At 43.1% G+C, this 21,175-nt stretch overlaps 1 protein-coding gene across 2 annotated transcripts in view; it reads right to left on the bottom strand.

The window, feature by feature from the left end:
- THSD4 (thrombospondin type 1 domain containing 4) overlaps window positions 1-21,175 on the bottom strand; it is a 669,170-nt gene that overhangs the window by 629,556 nt on the left and 18,439 nt on the right. For both annotated transcript variants that reach the window (XM_055536867.1, XM_055536866.1), the window contains one exon: window positions 7,973-8,081. In XM_055536867.1, coding sequence (XP_055392842.1) covers window positions 7,973-8,001 — 29 coding nt within the window. In that variant the 5' untranslated portion in view covers window positions 8,002-8,081. The remainder of the gene's footprint in view (window positions 1-7,972; window positions 8,082-21,175) is intronic.

Genomic DNA, 21,175 nt, shown 5'->3' with positions numbered 1-21,175 from the left:
ACGTTTTGACAGATTGAAGGCTACCAGGGCCTTTGGCAAACAAATCACATACTCCCCTCCAAGCGGTGGGGGGAGCCACATTCCTAGCAAGACTTTCCGATTCACCTTGCAGGAGAAACAACCCAACAGTTCACACCAATCAGAAAAAAAAAGTCATGCGATTTACCCAACCCTGTTCTAGATTTTAAACACTCCATCATTTCATTTCCTGTAGAAAATAATGCTCATTGAAATTTGGTACAAGATTGACATCATGGAACTGGGACTCTGCCCTTCTGTATCTGCCTGAGCCAACACTTCCCCCAAACCCCCACCCCCACCCCAATCATCCTTGACTCTAGCTAGGGTGGATCATGTCACAGACACTGTGTGCCTGGGATTATCTCAATGAACTCAGTGCCACTTGAACACGGTCAAACTACAAAACAAGAAAAAGAGAGGGAAAAAAAAACCAAAACCTTTACTTCTTTTCCTCTTCAGTTAATACAACCCAAGAGATATTTTGGGAGCAACCTGATCAGGAATAAAATTATATCGACCTTTGAAAAGAGAGCCAAAATCTTAGCACTGAAGTGAAATCTCCACGTACTGCACTCTGGAGATCAAAAATGATTGCTAAGCATTCATTTTACTGTATTCAATCCAACCCTCTAACTTCCTCTCACAGCAGTTAAACAGTAAATGCAAGAAGGGAAGGAGATGAGTTACAAATGACATTAGCCAGAAGACCACAGAGTTACCACTGACCTCAACGCTTACAAGTATTATTTCATGTAATTGCCACAACCATCCTGTCAGACACTTTGTTTATACCCATTCTGCAGGTGAGGAAACTGAGGCACAGAGAGGCCAAGTCACTTAGTGCAAGGTATTGAGTGGCGAAGCCTGATTGCAATGCCAACGGTCAGTGTCTCGGCCTGGACCCTTAACCACTATGGTCTGGGCCTCCTAGGACACAACACACTGTGAAACCAAGCATTTGTCATTTTATTACACCAATTTTCTTCCCCAGTCTGTGTAAGGTGGTGGCTTCCCACATCTGTTTTACTTTCTGTCATTTCTTGCAAAAAATAATCAGAGAATAAGTAGGTACAGGAAAACATGTACCAGTCTCACTAGAGAATATTCTAAAATAATTGAAACTAGCCATTGAAATTCCAAACTTTAAAAAAGTGCATTCCATTTCTTTGCCCTGCTTTCTCATACAGAGTATGCTGAGCTGTAGTAACCTTGTTTAGATGGCTCAGTCACCAGAGTATCAATCAATCGGTGCAGCAGAAGGTGGCAGCCTTGGAGCAGAGTAGGCTGAGAGCACGGAGACACCTGGGGCTTTCTGAATCCAGTTGGCCCTCTGCCGATTCCTTCCTGCTGTCAGGCGCTGCTCACCTTACTGTGGATGAGCCTGCGCCTCTTAACTCTGTTTCCTTCGGGTCAGCCTTGGCCGCGAAAACCTTTAGACAACCAAGCAGCAGCCAAACCAAGACCAAACAGGTTCAAGGAAAAGGCCTGGCTGGCTGTCGTGGGGTAAATGTTTCCATTTTAGAGCCGGACTTAAGGACACCTCTTCTAACTGCATATTTGTTTTTATTGCTTATTTCCAGGTTCTCAACTCTCACAGCCATTTGTGTTTTCTGGACTGGGGTCTCTGGAAAAGTGAGGTGTCCTGTCACAGCACAGCTTTCTTTTTTCCTTAATTTATTTGGCTGCAGCACGTGGGATCTCTGATCTTCGTTGCAGCATGTAGGATCTTTAGTTGCAACCTGCGGACTCTTAGCTGTAGCATGTGGGATCCCTGACCAGGGATTGAACCCAGGTCTCCTGCACTGGGAGTGTGGAGTGTTAGCCACTGGACTACCAGGGAAGTCCCTCAGCACAGCTTTTTAAGACACAAAACCCTTCAGTAAATTCCTCAGCTCAGTGGTAGGTTTCTTGAGGAAACTGTTTCTGATACACCTTTGCAGCAAACAGAAACACCGGCACAGTCTTAGTCCAAACGCAGGGCCAATAAATAACAAGTGAATAAAAGAAAGGAAAGAGAGAATGAAGTGAGAGGAAAAAGGAAAACGAGAGAGAGAGAGGGGAAATACCAGTCACCAGGAAATACAAAGTCCTGCTGTGAATGACACTTTCATCAATAAAGTGTTTTCTAAGTACATCCCTAGAATTCGCTGTTGGAAAAACAGAAACTGGTGAGGTGGGGGGCAGGGTGGGGGGTGGGGGTGGGGACAATCGCAGTGGGTGGATTTCTACAAGTTGAAGATATTGATTCTGACCCCAGGGAAGCGGGTGGGGTGTCGATATTAACCTGATGGGGACAATCGCAATGGGTGGATTTCTACAAGTTGAAGATATTGATTCTGACCCCAGGGAAGCGGGTGGGGTGTCGATATTAACCTGAGCCATACAAATTTATTTCAGTACATAAGGAACAGGTAGTTGGCAGCTCAGTGACACACCTTGACTGCGTTGAATCTTTTAGGTACAGAAGGTTCTAGAAAATCCCACTGTTAAGTTCTGAGGGATGAGGATGCATGCCAGGTGCAGGACTGTGCCAGGCATAAAGAAAAATCAATACTGTCTGAACGTCTGCCATCGTTTTATAGGGAGGGGTTTGCCAAGACAGTCCTCCAAGAAACTGTTTTATTTCCTCCTAGCCTCTATGCCTACCATTCAGATGGCTCCTACTGGGCTTCCCACAAAAGATTGCAGCAGGTTCTTCCCTGGTACTCTTCTGCATTCACCAGATGAGTTGTGTTCCTATGCAATTTAACCATGGTCCCCAAATTGATGATGCCAGGGCTTTGTAATTACATAAAATATTCAAACAGTACACAAGCCCATGAAACAAAATGCAAAAAGAAAGAGTAGTTGGTAGTTGTTTCTACACAAATGAAGCTGAATGCTTTGGAAAAGACTTGATAAAGGCAAGTTGCCAAGAAAAAAAATAAGAAAAAACACTGGCAAATTTGGTGTGGATTGGACAACTGTAAATGATTAGAAGCAAAAATAATAAAAATTCAGCATCATTCTATACTCAGATTGCTTTGCAAATGTCTTAGATTCTCATTCCACTTGAAAGAAACCCAAATGGAAACCTTTGATAATGCTATGGGTGTGGTTTGTGCAAGAAAGACAATCAGGGGTTCACGCTCAAGGAAAAGTCCTTGGCCCCCACATCAAACACTTGGTGAGTGTACATGTGTTTTATGTTAAAAATAAACTGTTAAAGGTGTGTGTCTGTATCACTTGTACGATTTTCTGCTTTAACCTACTTTTATAATTAAGTAAAAATCCTGATTAGGAAAGAAAAATCTACTTTATTTCTCTCACATTAAAGAGAACTATTAATTTATTCATTCAATGTTCAACAAATCATGGGTTGGCCAAAAAGTTCACTAGAGTTTTTCTGTAACATCTTATGGAAAAACTCGAATGAATTTTTTGGCCAATCCAATATTTATTACGCATCAATTGGGTAGTGGTTTCAATGTGGGCCAGAGCAATTCGGTCCTGCCTTAGTGACACCCTGAAGTTTAATACTTAGGATCTCAGCCTGGCCTCTTCTGCTTTCTGTCCTGCCCCTCCCCTCCCCTTATGCCCCGCCCCTCCTCCTACCCTTCCCCCTCCTTCTCCTGCCCCTCCCGCTTCCTCCTCCTACCCTACCCCTTTCCTTCTACCCGTCCTCCTGCCCCTCTCCCACCACTCCCCTCTCTCCTGCCCCTTCCTTCCTCAGGCCTCTCTCCATCCTCCTTCTGTCCCTCCCCGCTCCATCTCTTCCCTATATTCTTCCTTCTCTTATTTCCCCTCCTCCTCCACCCCACTTCTTGGTCACTGACACAGGAACACTAACTGATCCCATGACCCTTCCCAATTATCACAGATTTCCCTACTCCAAAGGGAGTCTCAGTTTTCACACCTCAGCTATCACTACTTTGGGCATTCTCTTTCTTGCACTTAGACTTTTTCAACCTCCTTCTTTCTTGCTTTTTGTCTTCAGGATCTTTTTCCAGTTCTCCAAGAACTGGAACCTTTCTCTTTCTCATTTCCTCAATCCCTTATGGTTATATTTCTCAGTAAAGTAGCTGACAGGCATTACAGTAATATTCCTGTACTGAACTGTGTATCAAGGAAAAGAAAAGCCTCACGTTTCAGAAGACTAAAACCAGACACTTGACCTAGGGCCATCAACCTGTAAAACCCTTAAAATGATCCAGAACTCTCCTTCATAAGAGCTATAAAAATCACCATCTAACCCTGTAATCCCTCTAATTACATCTGTATTTCTTCAAAAACTACTATTCCAAATAAGAATCCCCAAATCAGCTTTAACCATTTGCTTGGCATTTTCAATAGTTTTGTTTTCCTCTGTGTTTTCATTTCAAAGATATACTATGTCAACTGTACAAAAGCACTCTACGAGGTAAAGAAAGAGTCCTTGACCAGGGTGACTGGCTCTAAAGAAACTTGGTTGGCTGGTCATCTTCAACTGTTATGCTGCTTCTAGAGAGAAAACTGAGTTTCATTCCTGTAGATCACTGAACAAACACACAAAGATGTAACTGTACATACAAGAAAAAAAAAAAAAAGGTGCACGATTTGGAGCAAGTCTTTAAGAGATAAATACGCTCCTGTATTACTTAGTGCCTTTTCCTCTCTAACTTGTGATAGGTGACAAATCCTAATCTAGCCTTGACCAACTCTGCTCCAAATGGATATCTCCTGTCCTGAATTTTGCACAGCATCCAAGACTCATCCAAGGTCCAAAGGCAACTCAATAACCAGCTCCGTGCAGAGTTAGTCTTAGTGTTTCTTCTGCTACTGGATTTAACTATGACTCTTTTTATTACCACAGACTCTGAGCATGGCAGAGGCACTCTTGCTATATTAATACTCAGGGCTTCTCCGTCTCTTTCAATGAGGGAGAAGCTGGCTTTCTGTTTCCCTGTGGCTTGGCAAGAATTGGGGAGGGATTTTTAAACAAAATCTCTGCGTATCAGAATTGTGAATCCCCTTCAATTTTTTTTTCCTCTCAGGGGTTTTCTTGGCGACTAACTCCTAATTTCGACCTGTTTTCTCTATAGGTAGAGATATCCTCCAGCTTTTCCTATTAATCTTTATGTATTTGGCTGCCTTGGTCAATATTCTTTTTTTAAACCCTGAGTATTTGTGTGTCTCTGTGTGTTTCTCATCTACCAGTTTTATCAAAGACTTTTACTCTTAAAGTAACCCTGGCCCTTTCCCCCAGAACATTTTGAAAAGTATTTAAACAAAAGACATTCTTGCTTTTTTTTCCCCCTCCCCCTCAGGTTAAAATATATTTATGCGGGCCTTGAAACAGAATGCAAAATGGTTTATGAGCACCTGGCTTATAAAGAAGGAGACTTGGTGGAAATCTTCAGCTGAGCTGTCCTGAAGACTTGCCTGTACTCAAAACTCATATATTCTTTCCTTAGAGCAGGACTGTTGGAGAAATGTCCTGCAGAGTTGTTGTTGTTTAGTCACTAAGTCACGTCCGACTCTTTGCAACCCCATGGACTGTAGCCTACTAGGCTTCTCTGTCTATGAGATTTCCCAGGCAAGAATACTGGAGTGGGTTGCCATTTCCTCCTCCAGGGGATCTTCCTGACCCAGGGATCGAACCCACATCTTCTGCTAACCTCTAAACCAGCTGGGAAGCATCGTCTGACTGAGCAGCTCTTTTCAAACAATCCCTTCAGCAGGACCTTAATCCTGGAGGCCTGTCAAGACTCCCAGAGTTCTGCCTGGAGGGTAGCAAGGCCACGTCTATCTTTCAACAGCTCCTACCCTGCTAACTCCTAATCTGTTGGCAATTTCTCTGAAATAATGCACAGCTTGGAGGTGAGCCCACCAGGCCTCCCTGGGAGATGGCCTCCATATCACAGATCATTACAGAGGTTAACTGCAGGGGCATCAATTAAAATTCCAAACATTAAGAAAAAAAAAAAATTGCAAAAGGGACTTCTCTCAGATGAAGCCCTTCCTGTACAGCCTGGGTGGCCCCACATTTTTGAGGGTCTTCAGTACTCAAGGGGGCCTTTCTGATAGCAGCCAGACTCACACTTGCTTACCACTAGCTTACTACATGAGGAAACAACGTTTAATCTGCTGCTCTTTTTAATTCAATTAAATATACAACTGTGACTTCCACTTCTGTGTCTCCCATTGGGTCCTGGTGCTCAAATAGGTGTGGTCCTAACATGACTGAGTGGTCCAACTGCATGTCTCACTCCCCTGTGGTTTTACAGCAGGACATGGGAGCTTCACAAACTGGATACACATTTTATGTCCTGAAACAGCTTTTAAACTGTGTTTAAACTATGGCTAAAAACTGTCCACATGCTAATTTAGATACCAAAAATGAACACTGAAGAGACTCAGGTTGCTCTGTTCATGGCTGGATTTTGTAGAGGCCTCAGAATGGAGCACTTCCTGCCTTCTCTGACTCTTTCTGACACATTGGTTTATGTCACTGACGAAGAAGCTTATAGCTCTGCGTGGGTCTTTGGACTGCAGGCCTGCACATGTCAGTTCATGTAAAATTATACAAGCAATTACAGACTAAGAGTACACACATGCACTATACTCAGTGAAGTGCCAGCCACGGGCTAAGAGCATCTGCCTGACAAGTGCTCTAGCCCTGGTTGAGCCATTACATATGGCACCGTCATAATAACATGTTATAGACCGTTTTCACTCTTCAGTGTAAATTCTGGGCATTTGGGACTATCATAGTTATGGAGAAAAAAACACGTAACCTTAGTGATTCAACTTTGAAATAAAAAGTTCTTTTCCCTTTCTAGATTCTGAGTCAATTTCTTTAAAGAGCATCCTAAGATTGTAAAATGAGCTTCACTAAAGAACTGTTACCAATTGCAATTACTTACCTAGATGGACCAAGATGTTCTGATTACTATGCAGCTAAAACCAGTCACAAGATAATCGTGATGCAGAGGCTAACGTATAAGCTATCATCTGTAAAATCTGATTCCAAATTGTAATGTTTATGCAAATAGACTCATGAATCTCATAATGTGTAAACATTACAAATTCAAACTTCTAAAATAAATTTCCCTTAATAAAATACTGCCATTGGCTATTTTATAATGATGAAGCTTTTTTTTACATAGGATTTTGACTGAAGAATTTTTAAAGGGGTCTGTCATCTTTAGGAAAGCTTGAAAAAAGTCTCAATATACAGACTAAATTCCAGAGCACCAAGCCTTTTCCCTGAGTCTGCACTGAAGGAATGGGCATCAGGAGATAAACACTGATTTTCTGATCTGCATACAGAGCCCGCACTACCTGTTCCACTTACTTTGCATGCTTGACATCAGTATCAAATTAAAAATGCAGAGGCAAGTCACAGATGCTTTGAACAAACAGGACCAGAGAGGCCACCTTTTAAATATACCAGATCAATTTTATCACAATCTGTGGGGATGCAGCGAGAGGACAATATTTTCTAAAGTTCTTCAGGTAATTTTATTATGCAGCCATGATAAATACCCACAAGTCCATTAACATTTTTATTTTAAGAAAAATCTGAGGGGACTTTTCTGGTGCTCCAGTGGTTAAGACTTCATGCTTCCAATGCAGGGGACATGGGTTGAATCCCTGGTTGGGGAAATAGGATCCCATATGCCAAGCAGAGTTTTTGAATAAATAATAAATGAAAACTCTGAGTCCTAGATATCTCTCAGCGAATAGCAGAGCACAGCATAGAGCTCAAGCCACTTAATCTCAGTCTAAGCACTTCTCACCACAGCACATAGCTGTCCTGGCCTCAGCAGCGTTTGTGAGTATCAAACTTACTACACATATGTACATGGCACATCAAAAGTATCTGTGAGATGCAGGCCCTCAAGGCTCATTACTAGAAGAAATATACAGTAAAATTCAAATATTGAATTGCTTATTTTCTTATTTCCTTTTCAAAAGACTTTCCACTCACCTGAGAGACTCCATGACACAGGAAACCATGATCCTGGGTGTCCCAGGAAAAAGCAAGGGCTCCTCAGAGATGTTGCCAATTTTCTGCAGGTGGGGGTGATGTTCAACTCCTACAGAAGAATAACAATGCTATTTTTAGTATCATCAGCTTACAAAGAGTCTAGAATCTAAGATTCTGCAGCTTAGGCCAGCCTGTTCAACAAGAAGTGAGCAAACGGAAGACATTAGGACAAAAATACCATTGCCCATTTATGCCCGGTTATGGTCACCACATTGCCCAAATGAAAACTGATTATGTATGAAAGTGAGGTAACAAATTTACAGGACACTCAGCACAGTGAGCCATAGAAGATGTTTAATAAGCTACCATCAGCATGACTACTTCAGAGTCCAGGCTAACAGCAGGAGTTGTCACTAGGCAAATGTGCACTGGAAATCTTGTTCCATCCATTAAAGGCTACTTGACCCATTAGAAAGTCCTGTCACCTCTGTGTCCTGGTTACTCCACCTGTACAGTAGGGGTAAAAATACTGCCTAAACACAAAGAGAAATGGCGTCTGGATACTGACAAACCTTGACAACATCACACAAGTGAAATACAAAAGGCTACGTATTGTATAGAAAGTGAAGTCGCTCAGACATGTCCGACTCTTTGCGAACCCATGGACAGTAGCCTACCAGGCTCCGAGATCCATGGGATTTTCCAGGCAAGAATACTGGAGTGGGCTGCCATTTCCTTCTCCAGGGGATCTTCCCAACCCAGGGATCGAACCTGGGTCTTCTGCATAGCAGACAGACACTTTACCGTCTGAGCCACTAGAGTGATCCTAGTGGACTTCCCTGGTGGCTCAGACAGTAAAGTGTCTGCCTACAATGCGGGAGAGCCGGGTTTGATCCCCTGGAGAAGGAAACAGCAACCCACTCCAGTACTCTTGCCTGGAAAATCCCATGGACGGAGGATCCTGGTAAGCTACCATCCATGGGGTCGAAAAGAGCCAGACACGACTGAGCGACTTCACTTTCACTTTCATTTTCATGTATTGTTATGATTCCATTTACAGGAAGTGTTCAGAACAGGGAAATCTATAGAGACAAAAAAAAAAAATACATTCGTGATTTCCAAGGTGAGGAGGGTGGAGAGGGGCTACTTCGAGGGTGTGAGGATTCCGCCTGAGGTGACAAAAATGTGCTAAAGTTAGATTCTGATGATGGCTGTGGAGTTTTGTGAACACACTAAAAAAAAAGTTTAATTCTACACGTTAAATCGTCAAAGTATATGGCATGTGAATTACATCTCAATAAAACTGTTCAGGACTTCCCTGGTGGTCCAGTGGTCAGGACTCCGTGCTTCCACACAGAGAGGCTGCGGGTTCAGTCTCTGGTCGGGGAACTAAGATCCTACACACCATGTGCTACGGACAAAAACAACAAAACAGGAAAAAAGAATAAAACCTGTTCAAAAAATATATCCTAAAGAACCGAGGCAGGTTGTGAATATTAAATGAGTGGACACTGTCATATGCTTAGCCCAGTGCCTAGAACAGAGGATGCTCAATTAAAAGTAGCTCTGGGGAATTCCCCGGCACTCCAGTGGTTAGAACTCAGCGCTTTCATTGCACTGGGCCTGTTTTCAATCTCTGGTCAGGGACTCAGATCCTGCACATTATGGCAAAAAAAAAAAAAACCCTGAAAAAAGTAAAAGTATCTCTGAAGATACCGATGCAGGAAGAGGTCAAGTAACATCAAGTCTGTTGTCACAGTGACAACACGAAGGTAAAACCCCTCACCTACAAACACTACTCCATTCAGAAAATTGCACTAAACACAATTTCTTAACATCATCAAATGAGGCAATGGTTTCAAAGGTACATTATAAATAGCATCAGACAGCCTGGGATGGGAGGCTGGGTTGGAATGTAATGGAACTTGGGGAGAAAAATCGTGGTCCAGACTCCTCTCCTCACACACCTCCTCCCGGGGAAAGACAAAGAAATGAAGCAGGGTTTCAAGGTGTGCCCAGGAGTCCTCATTAATAAAGCCAGAGTTTTCCAAAATCATTGGTTTCCAAATTCTCCTCAGGACTTCACATTTCCTTTTCACTAGAAGGGCGAGGTGGGGGATAAATTACAAGGACTTATGAAAAGACCGAAGAATCAGAAAATTCCATTTGCAGGGGAAAATAATCAAGATGTTTAAAGTCACCACCAGCCATTTCTGGGGGTTATTAAGACAGTCAAATCTCTTGACTGTAATCACCCCTAATTAGCCATCAGCAACTCATGAAATTACTCATGATATTGAGGACCCTTAAATTCCTGGGTCTCAGCCAAAAGTTACACTGAGATCCACCAGGAAGAAGGCCAACAAGTGCAAATTGGAACAGTTAAAACTCCTCTGAATCCGAGGCATGGTCTTCTTACTCTTGGCTGGGAAGCGGATATGCACAAAGACGGGATTTAACTTGGGAGTCAGATGAAATCTCTGCCAAGCTCTTGATAATGATCAACTAATCAGTAATTATTTACTTAGTATTTGGGGCACTCAGGTTCTTTCCAAGGTGCTATGGAATTCAGGAGAAGATGAGGCAATGCAGAGTCTTTGTTTCCAACTTAAAATGTGGATAAGTTTTAGGGACGTGAAATTGTGTGGGAAAAGGTCAGAGTCATCCAGAATAACTTAGGGTAAAGAGTGTGATGCAGATACCCTGAGCATAAATGGAGCTAGTTCAGGAGGAGAATCACTGGGGAGCTAGTATCAACAAAGAAGGTAGGACTGAAAATCAGTCCTTAGAGCCTGTGGGGGTTACAAAAGAACAATCCAGAGGGGTTGGCAAGAGTGTACACTACAGCCTGAAAGACCTGGATCGAGGGCCAACGTTCCCACTTATTAACCAGGTGACCTCAGGCAATTAACCTTTTAGACTTTCAACTTCCTCATCTGTAAAATGGGGGTACTATCTGTAATACAGTTGTTGTGAGTATTAAATATTTATTGAGAGTCCATGATATGGATGCTAAATACCCACTCTCTTTCTCTCTCACACACACACACATCAGGCTTGGTCCCTGCCCTGAAGGAAATTACTGGGTTGGCCAAAAATTTTATTTGAGTTCTTCCATAAGATGTAACAGAAAAAAACCTGAATGAACTTTTTGGCCAACTTGATATAATCTAGATGCTAGAGGGCTGCACACCTGTAAGAAGGTGAAGCATAAATAAGTATAAAAATAAAACTGTGATAAGAGCCATGGAAGAAAGTGCAGGTGCCTCAGAAAGTATACTGGACAGTGGTCAGAGACAGTCCCTCTGAAGAAGGCCTTTATGCTGGGTTTTGAGGGGGGAGTAGGATCAGTCAGGTGAAAAGGGAGGGGGCACTCCCGGGAGAGGGAATCACACATGAAAGGTGTGTGAAGATCTGGGAGGAAGGAGGAGGCAGCAAGGCAGGAACGTAGCAATTGAAGGAGAACACAGGGAGAGCCGATCCTCTGCTGAGTAATAAAGTCCCCAGAAGGTGGTAAATGGCTAGCTGAGGTGGGCAAGGGAAGGAGGTGGCAAAAGTGACTCCCCCCAGATTTCTGGTGGACAGAAGTAGCAAAGGAGATGCTAATGGAGCTTTTCTGGTTTTGTCAGGAAAAGAAGGGCAACGTTGAGGAAAGAGGGTGTGATACAAAGCAGTGGTTTCCAAATCTGACACGAAGTCAACCAGAAAAACATCTTAAATCATCAAAACAGTTTGAAAATAGATTTACAGCTGCTGCTGATAACCATGAGCCTCGTTCTTTTTGTATATTTTGCCTTTGGATATTTGCTGATAACAGAAGGAAGCCAACACGATTAGCATGTCATTTTAAAATACAGTTCCTTTCATCTTTATGCCACCCTTTTAAAATTTCCATTTTGAGTGTATGTTTTGTGTGGTCACATCATACACTGGTAGGTTAAAAAAATAACCAAACATAGACCAGTGCTATATGCTGAAACATTTTTTACGGATGGGGTGCAATCAAAAAAAATTTGTGGTGGCCACTACTCTTGAATGTTTTTTGACCAACTTTTTGTCAGATGTGACTGGTCACTTTTATCTCCTGAGATGGTTGGTGAGCGTGTCCTGGCGTCCACTTGGGTTTCCATGACTATAATAGGGAATAACAAATCTGACTCCATGTTGGATCTTTCTCTCTTAACTTTTGCACTATATTGCTTTTGCTACAAGTTAATCACTCAAGGGATGTTGCCTATAGTTTAAAGTGTACATAATGGTCCATCTCGGGGAACCTTGCCTCCCACACCTGAGCATTAAGCTAAAATACCTTTGTTTAGCTCACAGGAAACCTCCTGAACAGGCCCACCTGTGAATAGCTACAGGACGGAAGAAACTAACACATGCCCTCTGGAGTCTGGCTGGAACCAGGAAATCATTCCAACAACTTGTCACCCTTTTGGAAGGCTTCCCTAGTGGGTCGGTGGTAAAGAATCTGCCTGCAATGCAGGTTATGCGGGTTTGATCCCTGTGTCAGGAAGATCCCCTGGAGAAGGAAATGGCAATCCACTCCAGTATCTTTGCTTGAGAAATCCCATGGACAGAGAAGCCTGGCAGGTTATTGTCTGTGGGGTCACAAGAGTCGGACACAACTCAGTGACTAAACAGCGATAACCCTTTTTGCTTTACCTCTTCACCTCCCCTTCTTTGTTCTATAAAAGAAACTAGCATCCAAACCTGGGCAAGATGGTTCTTTGGGATATTAGTCCACCAGCTTTCCAAATAAAGTCACTATTCCTTGCCCCAAAAACTCTCCATTGACTGGCCTGTGGCCTGTCCTGTGGTGAACAGTACAAGCTTGGACATGCTACCATGATTAGTATGTGTGAAATCAGTTCTGCTTTTCAAACTGTGGGTCATGACCCATTAGTCTGTCATGAAATCAATTGCGTGAGTCATGACCTGCACCTTTTTAAATGAAAGAGAAAATAGCAGTGTTTATCACACACAGTGAAGCTAAGTGAGTATGTCTCACTGAGACTCCTGGTCAGAAAAGTTTAGAAACCCTGGCTCTGGTGGATCAGAAGGCATTGCGGGATTCTCGCTGTGATGGGGGGAATAAAATCATGAAGATGGAGCCAAGACATGTTACCCAAGCTCTGGGAAATGCCAGGAGAATTCTGATGAGATGGATGAGAAAGAGCCCTTGTAGGTTCTGGAGTGGGGAGGGACCTGATGAAAGTGAAGTTTCCCAAAAACCCACTTGGCCACAGCTCCAGGACTGAGTAAACACGCTGTCTGTGGAGTGAGTCGCCTTTGGGGGTTTGCTCCTGTTGATTTATAACCTTTCTTGACAGTGAACAAAAAATAATCATACAATCTAGTTTCTGTTGGAATATATGCTCCCTGGGGGCTGGAAGCCCCGCCGGCTCTCCTTTCTACAGAGAGCTTGCACGAAGGCTGGACCAGGCACGTGACATGGCTCAGGCCAAAGTCACAGGCCCCAAGACCTCGAGGGTGGGGAGGATGTGGCAGCAGGTGCGAAGGCTGGGGACGAGAGGATGGAAAGAAGGCCAGGAGAGATGTGACTCAGGATGGGTCACCGTGCCCTAGGCACTGGCACAGCTGTGCTGCCCTTTCTTACAGTCCACCTCTGAGCATCCTTCCTGCCCCTTCTCCTCCTGGCCTGCAGAACCCCTGGAAGATCCCCCTCTCTGATTTCAGCGTACCCCAGAAAGAAGCATCTGCTCAGCCTCTCAGGTTTGGGTTCAGTGAGACCACCTTGTAGCCACATCCCAACCACAGACAAGCCAGTCCCCCTCCCATCCCCCCACAAGGGAATTCCCACAAGGGAACACCACCACCCAGACAAACAAAGGCCCTAGTCCCTGGGGAGAGGAAGTGACTCACCAGTGCAGGAATGAGAGCCAGAGGTTTCAGAGAGAGGGGCCATTTAGATTCCAAGTCAGCACCCAGGAGGATCATGAGTGAGGACGAGTCTCAGAACCTACCTATTCCTCTGTGAAAGTTGCCCCCGAGGGTCCTGATATGCTGGAGCCTCCATCCTGCCCTGTCCTGTCTTCATCAAAAATGCCAACATCACCTTCTCCTGCCCTGCCTGTGTCTTCTAACAGAACTGTCCTCTCTTAGAAGTCTGGCCCGCTGTGTACTGCGCCCCTACCTGAGGCCCGGTTGTCTGTGGACCAGAGTACCAGGTGTCAGCTCCCAACATCAGGGCATCCAACCCACCTCTGTCTTAAATTATAAGAAAAGTGGAAGAAAAGTCAATGCCAGGAATCAACTTTTACTACGCATCAGATACACAACATAAGCATGTGATTTAATTCTCACAGCAAAACTGAGACCACGCGATGGGTAGAGGATAGGGCTTGGACTTGAAGACAGACCACCAACTACAGGGTTTCTCCTCTTTTCACTTTATTAAAATCACTGCCTCCCACGTAGCAGAGAATCATAGCTGGACACTCAATAAATGAATGAATGGAAGGATAGATGCCACCCCCAAGGGGACTGGGTGTATCTCACCTATTTTGCTAGGAGATGAAACATTTCAAGACATGACTTGACTGTGCCATGAACATCACTTAGAGCAAAGTGAGCCAAGATGAGCAATGTAATAATCTATTATTTCAGATAATAATAATATAGCTGGGAACTCTAACAAACACCTATTGAGTGGGTGCCATGTGTCATATGGTATTCTGAGAATTTCATATTCACTCATTCTATTCTTATAACAACCCCATGAAAGAGGTATTATTGAGAAATGGAGGTGCCAAGAAGTCAAATAACTCTCCCAAAGTCACCCAGCTAGCAGGTGGGAAAGTCACAATACAACCCAGGCAGCCTGAGCCCAGAGTTTATGCACGTAACCATCATTTGATGCTGCTTGCTATCCACACACAAACAGTGCCAGCTTAAAGGAGCAAAACGGAGGTTGCATCTGCTGCTGTCTTCTCCCTGGTGTCATCTAGAGTTAAAGGAACATTCTAAGTCTCAATAGGTACGTTGGATTCCTCAAGTCCCAACACAGCAGAGTGGTCCCATGTCTTCTGTAGGGCTGGGACCAGTCATCCTGAGATCATCCTTGAGTATTTGTATGGGGGCATATAGGTTACCAGCTAATGAGCTTTCAATACCTCTTGGGTTAGGAAGCTTCATGCAGGAGAGTACATATGACAAGGGGTGGGGGATCCCTGCCCTTGAGGATCTTAAACTTTTATCAAGGCAGCCAAATAAATACACAAAAGTGAAAGTGAAAGTCGCTCACTTGTGTCGGACTCTTTGCAACCCCATGGACTATACAGTCCATGGAATTCTCTAGGCCAGAATACTGGAGTGGGCAGCCTTTCCTTTCTCCACAGGATCTTCCCAATCCAGGGATCGAACCCAAGTCTCCTGCATTGCAGGCAGATTCTTTACCAGCTGAGCCACAAGGGAAACCCTGATACACAAATACATAAATAAATATTTCTTTCACAATGACACTTTACCCAAGACAGTGACCAATGGCTGGTACAGGCAAAAGGAATGCCAACAGTCCAAAAAAGTAAATATCACAGTGGACTTTTACTGTTAGCACTTACATTATTCTTTTTGAGAGAGGAATATCCTTTGAAGAGTCACCATTAACAACCAGGTGGGCAAATTTGCCAGCCAACAATGGGAGGTACAGGACAGAAGCTAGAAGCTTGTAAGCTAGACGCTTACAAGAGAATGGATTATCATCTCTTTTAACAGAGATGTTAGGCATGCTTGCTCTATGCTCTGTTTATGCTTCTCCCTCACTGGCCGGGGAGCTTCGCAAGGCCAGGAATAAGTTTATTCATCTTTACATCTTTGCTCATCTTTGCCTGGTACACAGTGGCTATGCAATAAAAGCTTGATGAATGAATGAAGGATGAATGGTGTGTGTCTCCAACAGACTTTTACTGAATAGCCAGGTGCTTAATGAATTGCTACAGACTGCCCTTGAGACAGAATGAAGGCACCAGGCCACTGCAGATGCGTGCTGCCTCCACAGCAGGTCCAACCCTCCCAAGCCCTCTGCTGGCCATCATCATTCGCCACAGCCCTTTCAGGAAATCCTGCCCCAGGCTGCAGTGCTGTGCTCTGCTGTGTTTAGTCTCTCAGTCGTGTCTGACTCTTTGTGACCCCATGGACTGTAGCCTGCCAGGCTCCTCTGTCCATGGGGATTCTCCAGGCAAGAATACTGGAGTGGGTTGCCATGCCCTCCTCCAGGGGATCTTCCCAACCCAGGGATCGAACCCAGGTCTCCCAAATTGCAGGTGGATTCTTTACCGTCTGAGTCACCATGGAAGCCCAGGGTATTGAGGAAAACAGACCTTGGGGGCCCCAGGCCCGGTAACATTTCCAGCATCACCCTACTGGGCTGAGGCCAGCCAGAGAGATGGGCCCCAGACATTCCCTCTGCTCTCTATCTTTGGTCTTTTCTCCTACCCCTTGCAAAGCCTATCCTTCTTCCACATCATATTGAAACTCAGCCACAGAACTCATTTCTTCCCACTGAACCTCCATTCTGCAAATCATCTGGCTTGCCCAGGGCATCCTGAAAAGCCAGAGAATTGGAATTAAGAAAAAATGTTGAGAAGATCTTAAAACTCCCTGGATACTTTTAAGCAAACACATGAGAGCAGGTTTTTGCTAACTCATTAAAGAAATCACCTTAGTTCTCCTTTCTTCCCTGGAGAAACTAGGTAATCAGCATGGATTAGTCAAGGATTTCAAGGCAAACTACATCATTTTCACAGTCATTGACATTAATGTGGTGTATATTTGTTTTCACTCCTAAAAAATGTTTCCCAGGTAACCCAGGAAAACAGTCTAGGGTAGAAATATCAGGCAGGCAAGATATTTTCAATAAATGAGCCATTTGTTCCTGCTTCTGTATAGAGTTGCTTTTTCAATTTCAGATGACATGATACTGCAGATAAAAGGGAGAAATGTATTTGGAGTAAGAGTGCTTTCTCTTGTCCAAATATTACTTACTTAGTCATTTGATTTACAGCACTTGATAAACCTGGTTGAATTTCTCTACTTCTGTGTAGGTATCACATCAGAGCTCCAACCCAGCAATTGTCACCGTGTATCATTATGATTGGTGCTTTCCTTTCCTCCCCATAACAGGACACTACAGAAGGGTAAAGACTTTTCTCAAGGAATTATTTTTTATATTCTTGGCTCCTAGAACAGCACTTCGGGGCCCAGTAGGTGTTCTGTGACAACAGGAAGAACTTACATTCAATCTCACTTGGAGGGCCTTCTCTTCAGGCATGATTGTAATACATTCCAAATGTACTGATGCCCAGCCTACAGTCTGAATAGAGACTCTACTGCTTTGTAATAACTATAACTGTTTCTGAAATTAACACCATCAATGACATTCTCTGCTCTCTTCAGACACACATCATAGTGAACTGTAAAGGGATGCAGGCCACTCTCACTAGGAATCAAAGATACCTACAGACAGACTCCATATTCCTCCCTACTCAGAATTCAACCCCTCCCCAGCATTCTCTGCCAAGAATGATTTGTAATCCCTGGGTTGTAGACATTGAAGGAAACAAGGTCAGACTTCCACAGCCTGAGCTCTGCACAAGAACCACAGATTTTCTGACGTGCTACCCAAGCCTTCTCCAAGATGATGAGCCATCTCATTGCAAAAAGCAATATATTTTCCAGCCACTTTTGATCGAAGGCAGGTGGCCATGGGACTAAGGGCCGCTCTGGCTCAGGCTGAGCTACCCTTCTGGCCCACTTTCTCTCCTTTTGCTATAAGGTCCAGGTCCTGACATCCACAAATGGCCCTTGGCCCTCTGGCAATCACCTGTGTACATCTGTGTATACACACACACACACACACACACACACACACATCAGGTAAGGCGGGTGTGCCAAGTGTACTAACAGAACAAACTCACAGACAACAAGCATCATTTTTACCCATAAGGTGGGTCTAGGTGAGACTTAACGGCTGTGTGGAACACTTAGAAAAAAAGATGTTTATAAAACTGTACGTGTTTATTGAAGAAAAATTGAAAACGACAGGGAAACATAAAGAGAAAAGTGATAATTACTCATAACCTCACAATCCTGGTTAGCCACTCAATGTTTTGGGTGTTTTTCCTTCTGGTGTTTGTTTCTATGCTTAATAATTTTATATGAAGTGGAAGTGTTAGTCACTCAGTCACGTATGACTCTTTGCAACCCCATAGACTGTGCCTGTCAGGCTCCTCCGTCCATGAAATTCTTCAAACAAGAACACTGAAGTGGGTAGCTATTCCCTTCTCCAGGGGATTTTTCTGACCCAGGGATCGAATCCAGGTGTCCCCTATTGCAGGCAGATTCTTTACCATCTGAGTCCCCAGGGCAGGTGGATACACTCTTTGAAAACAACCCATAAGTAAGAAGGATGTTAAATAGTTATACCTTTTGGCTTAGTGATTCTGGCTTTAGGAATCTAGTATAAGGACCTAAGCAGAGAAACGGGTAAAGACTTTCCTACAAAGACATTCATCACAGATTCCAACAATAAAGGAATTTCTTACGTATGTTATCTGACTTCCATGGGGTTAACTATTACACAGTGATTAAAATATTTATGAATGTTACTAATAAAATGCTTATGATTTAAAATGAAAAATAAATGCAAAACTATTTAAGTGATTATATATAGAACATATAGATAACATACATAGTTCAGTTCAGTTTAGTTCAGTCGCTCAGTTGTGTCCAACTCTTTGTGACCCCATGAATCACAGCACGCCAGGCCTCCCTGTCCATCACCAACTCCCGGAGTTCACTCAAACTCACGACAGAGGATTAGATGGCTGGATGGCATCACTGACTCGATGGACGTGAGTTTGAGTGAACATACATAAGTAAATATTAATAAGTAATATAAAGATTATGCATAAGTATATATTAATAAGTGATATATAGACTACATATATAAGTATATATTCTATATTTTAGTATAGAATATTAAAATATTTTAATCACTGTTTAATAGTTCACCCCATGGAAGCCAGATAACATTGTCTAAGGAATTCTTTTATTGTTGGAATCTGTGACAAATATCCTTATAGGAAATTCTTTACCTGTTTCTCTGTTTAGATCCTTACAGTAGATTCCTAAAACCAGAATCACTAAGCCAAAAGGTATAACTATTTAAAATCCTTCTTACATATGAATTGTTTTAAAAAAGAGTGTGTCCACCTAAAATCCCACTGAAATGGGTAAAATCAACACACTTGCCAATAATGTTAGCATTATAATAGTTTCCAATTTGATGCATAGTTAGTTAGGGTAAGCAAGTAGCTACAACAAGCCATTCCAGAGTTTCAAAGCCTTAACACACAAAAAGTTTTTGCTCAATTCATTATCTGATGTGGGTTGGCAGGGGCATTCGGCTCCACACAGGCATGCAGGCATCCAAGGAGCCAGTCTCCTTTCACCTAAGGACGTCACCATTGTCTAGGGCCCCAGAATCCTCCACTGGTTTTCTTTTTTTTTCCCACTTTCCATTCAGTGAACAAACAAGGGAAAAGGGAAAGCATGCGAGACTGAGCTGACAGCTTCACAGAGGTAATTTAAGTCACCGCCACTCTCCTATTCCATTAGTCATATGGCCACACCTAACTGCAGAGCCTGTAGGAAGGTGGTCTGTCCACATTCCCAGGAGGAAACTTTTGAGTAAATGACTTTTCCTGGTACAGGATGGGCATCAATGTGTTAGTCACAATAGGTGAAAAAAAAAAGTCATTTTAACTGTATTTCCTTTGATTATTAGTAAAGTTGGAACAGATTTTCATTTTTATTACCCATGTGCACTATCCTGTGCATTTTGCCAGTTTTTCTGTTGAGTTCATAATGTTTTCAGTTGAGTTTTAAGAAGCACTTTCTATATTGAGGACACTGACTCTTATTTTCTCAAGTTCTTTCAGTTTGATTTTTGTCTTTTAATTTTGCTTATAACTTTTATGGAAATAAGTTTTCTTTTTTTTTCCTGCCATACAGTAGATCCTTGTTAGTTCAGTTCAGTCGCTCAGTCACGTCCAACTCTTTGCGACTCCAAGGACTGCGGCATGTCAGGCTTCCCTGTCCATCATCAACTCCCGCAGCTTACTCAAACTCATGTCCATCGAGTCAGTGATGCCACCTAACCATCTCATCCTCTGTCATCCCCTTCTCTTCCTGCCTTCAATCTTTCCCAGCATCAGCGTCTTTTCCAATGAGTCAATTCTTCGAATCAGATGGCCAAAGTATTGGAGTTTCAGCTTCAACATCAGTCCTTCCAATGAATATTCAGGACCGATTTCCTTTAGAATGGACTGTCTGGACCTCCTTGCAGTCCAAGGGACTCTCAAGAGTCTTCTCCAACACCACAGTTCAAAAGCATCAATTTTCCAGCAGTCAGCTTTCTTTATCGTCCAACTCTCACATCCATACATAACTACTGAAAAAATCATAGCTTTGACAAGATGGACTTTTGTTGGCAAAGTAATGTCTCTGCTTTTTAATATGCTGTCTAGGTTGGTCATAGCTTTTCTTTCAAGGAGCAAGTGTGTTTTAATTTTATGGCTGCAGTCACCATCTGTAGTGATTTTGGAGCCTAAGAAAATAAACTCTCTTACTGTTTCCACTGTTTTCCCATCTATTTCCCATGAAGTGATGGGACCAGATGCCATGATCTTCATTTTCTGAATGTTGAGCTTTAAGCCAACATTTTCACTCTCCTCTTTCACTTTCATCAAGAGGCTCTTTAGTTCTTCACTTTCTGCCATAAGGGTGGTGTCATCTGCATATCTGATGTTATTGGTATTTCTCCCAGCAATCTTGATCCCAGCTTGTGCTTCCTCCAGTCCAGTGTTTCTCATGATGTACTCTGCATAGAAGTTAAATAAGCAGGGTGACAATATATAGCCTTGATGTACCCCTTTCCCAATTTGGAACCAGTCTGTTGTTCCATGTCCGGTTCTAACTGTTGCTTCTTGACCTGCATACAGATATCTCAGGAGGCAGGTCAGGTGGTCTGGTATTCCCATCTCTTTAAGAATTTTCCACAGTTTGTTGTGATCCACACAGTCAAAAGCTTTGGCATAGTCAATAAGGCCTTTGTCAACTTGTTAGTTACCTATTTTATTTACTTTTTGTCACAATATTTATTTATGTGATTTCTTA

The sequence above is a fragment of the Bubalus kerabau genome, chromosome 10, assembly GCF_029407905.1.
Source record: "Bubalus kerabau isolate K-KA32 ecotype Philippines breed swamp buffalo chromosome 10, PCC_UOA_SB_1v2, whole genome shotgun sequence".
NCBI lineage: Eukaryota > Metazoa > Chordata > Mammalia > Artiodactyla > Bovidae > Bubalus > Bubalus kerabau.
The sequence above is the reverse complement of the archived record's forward strand: the minus strand, read 5'-3'. Positions and strand labels throughout refer to the sequence as shown.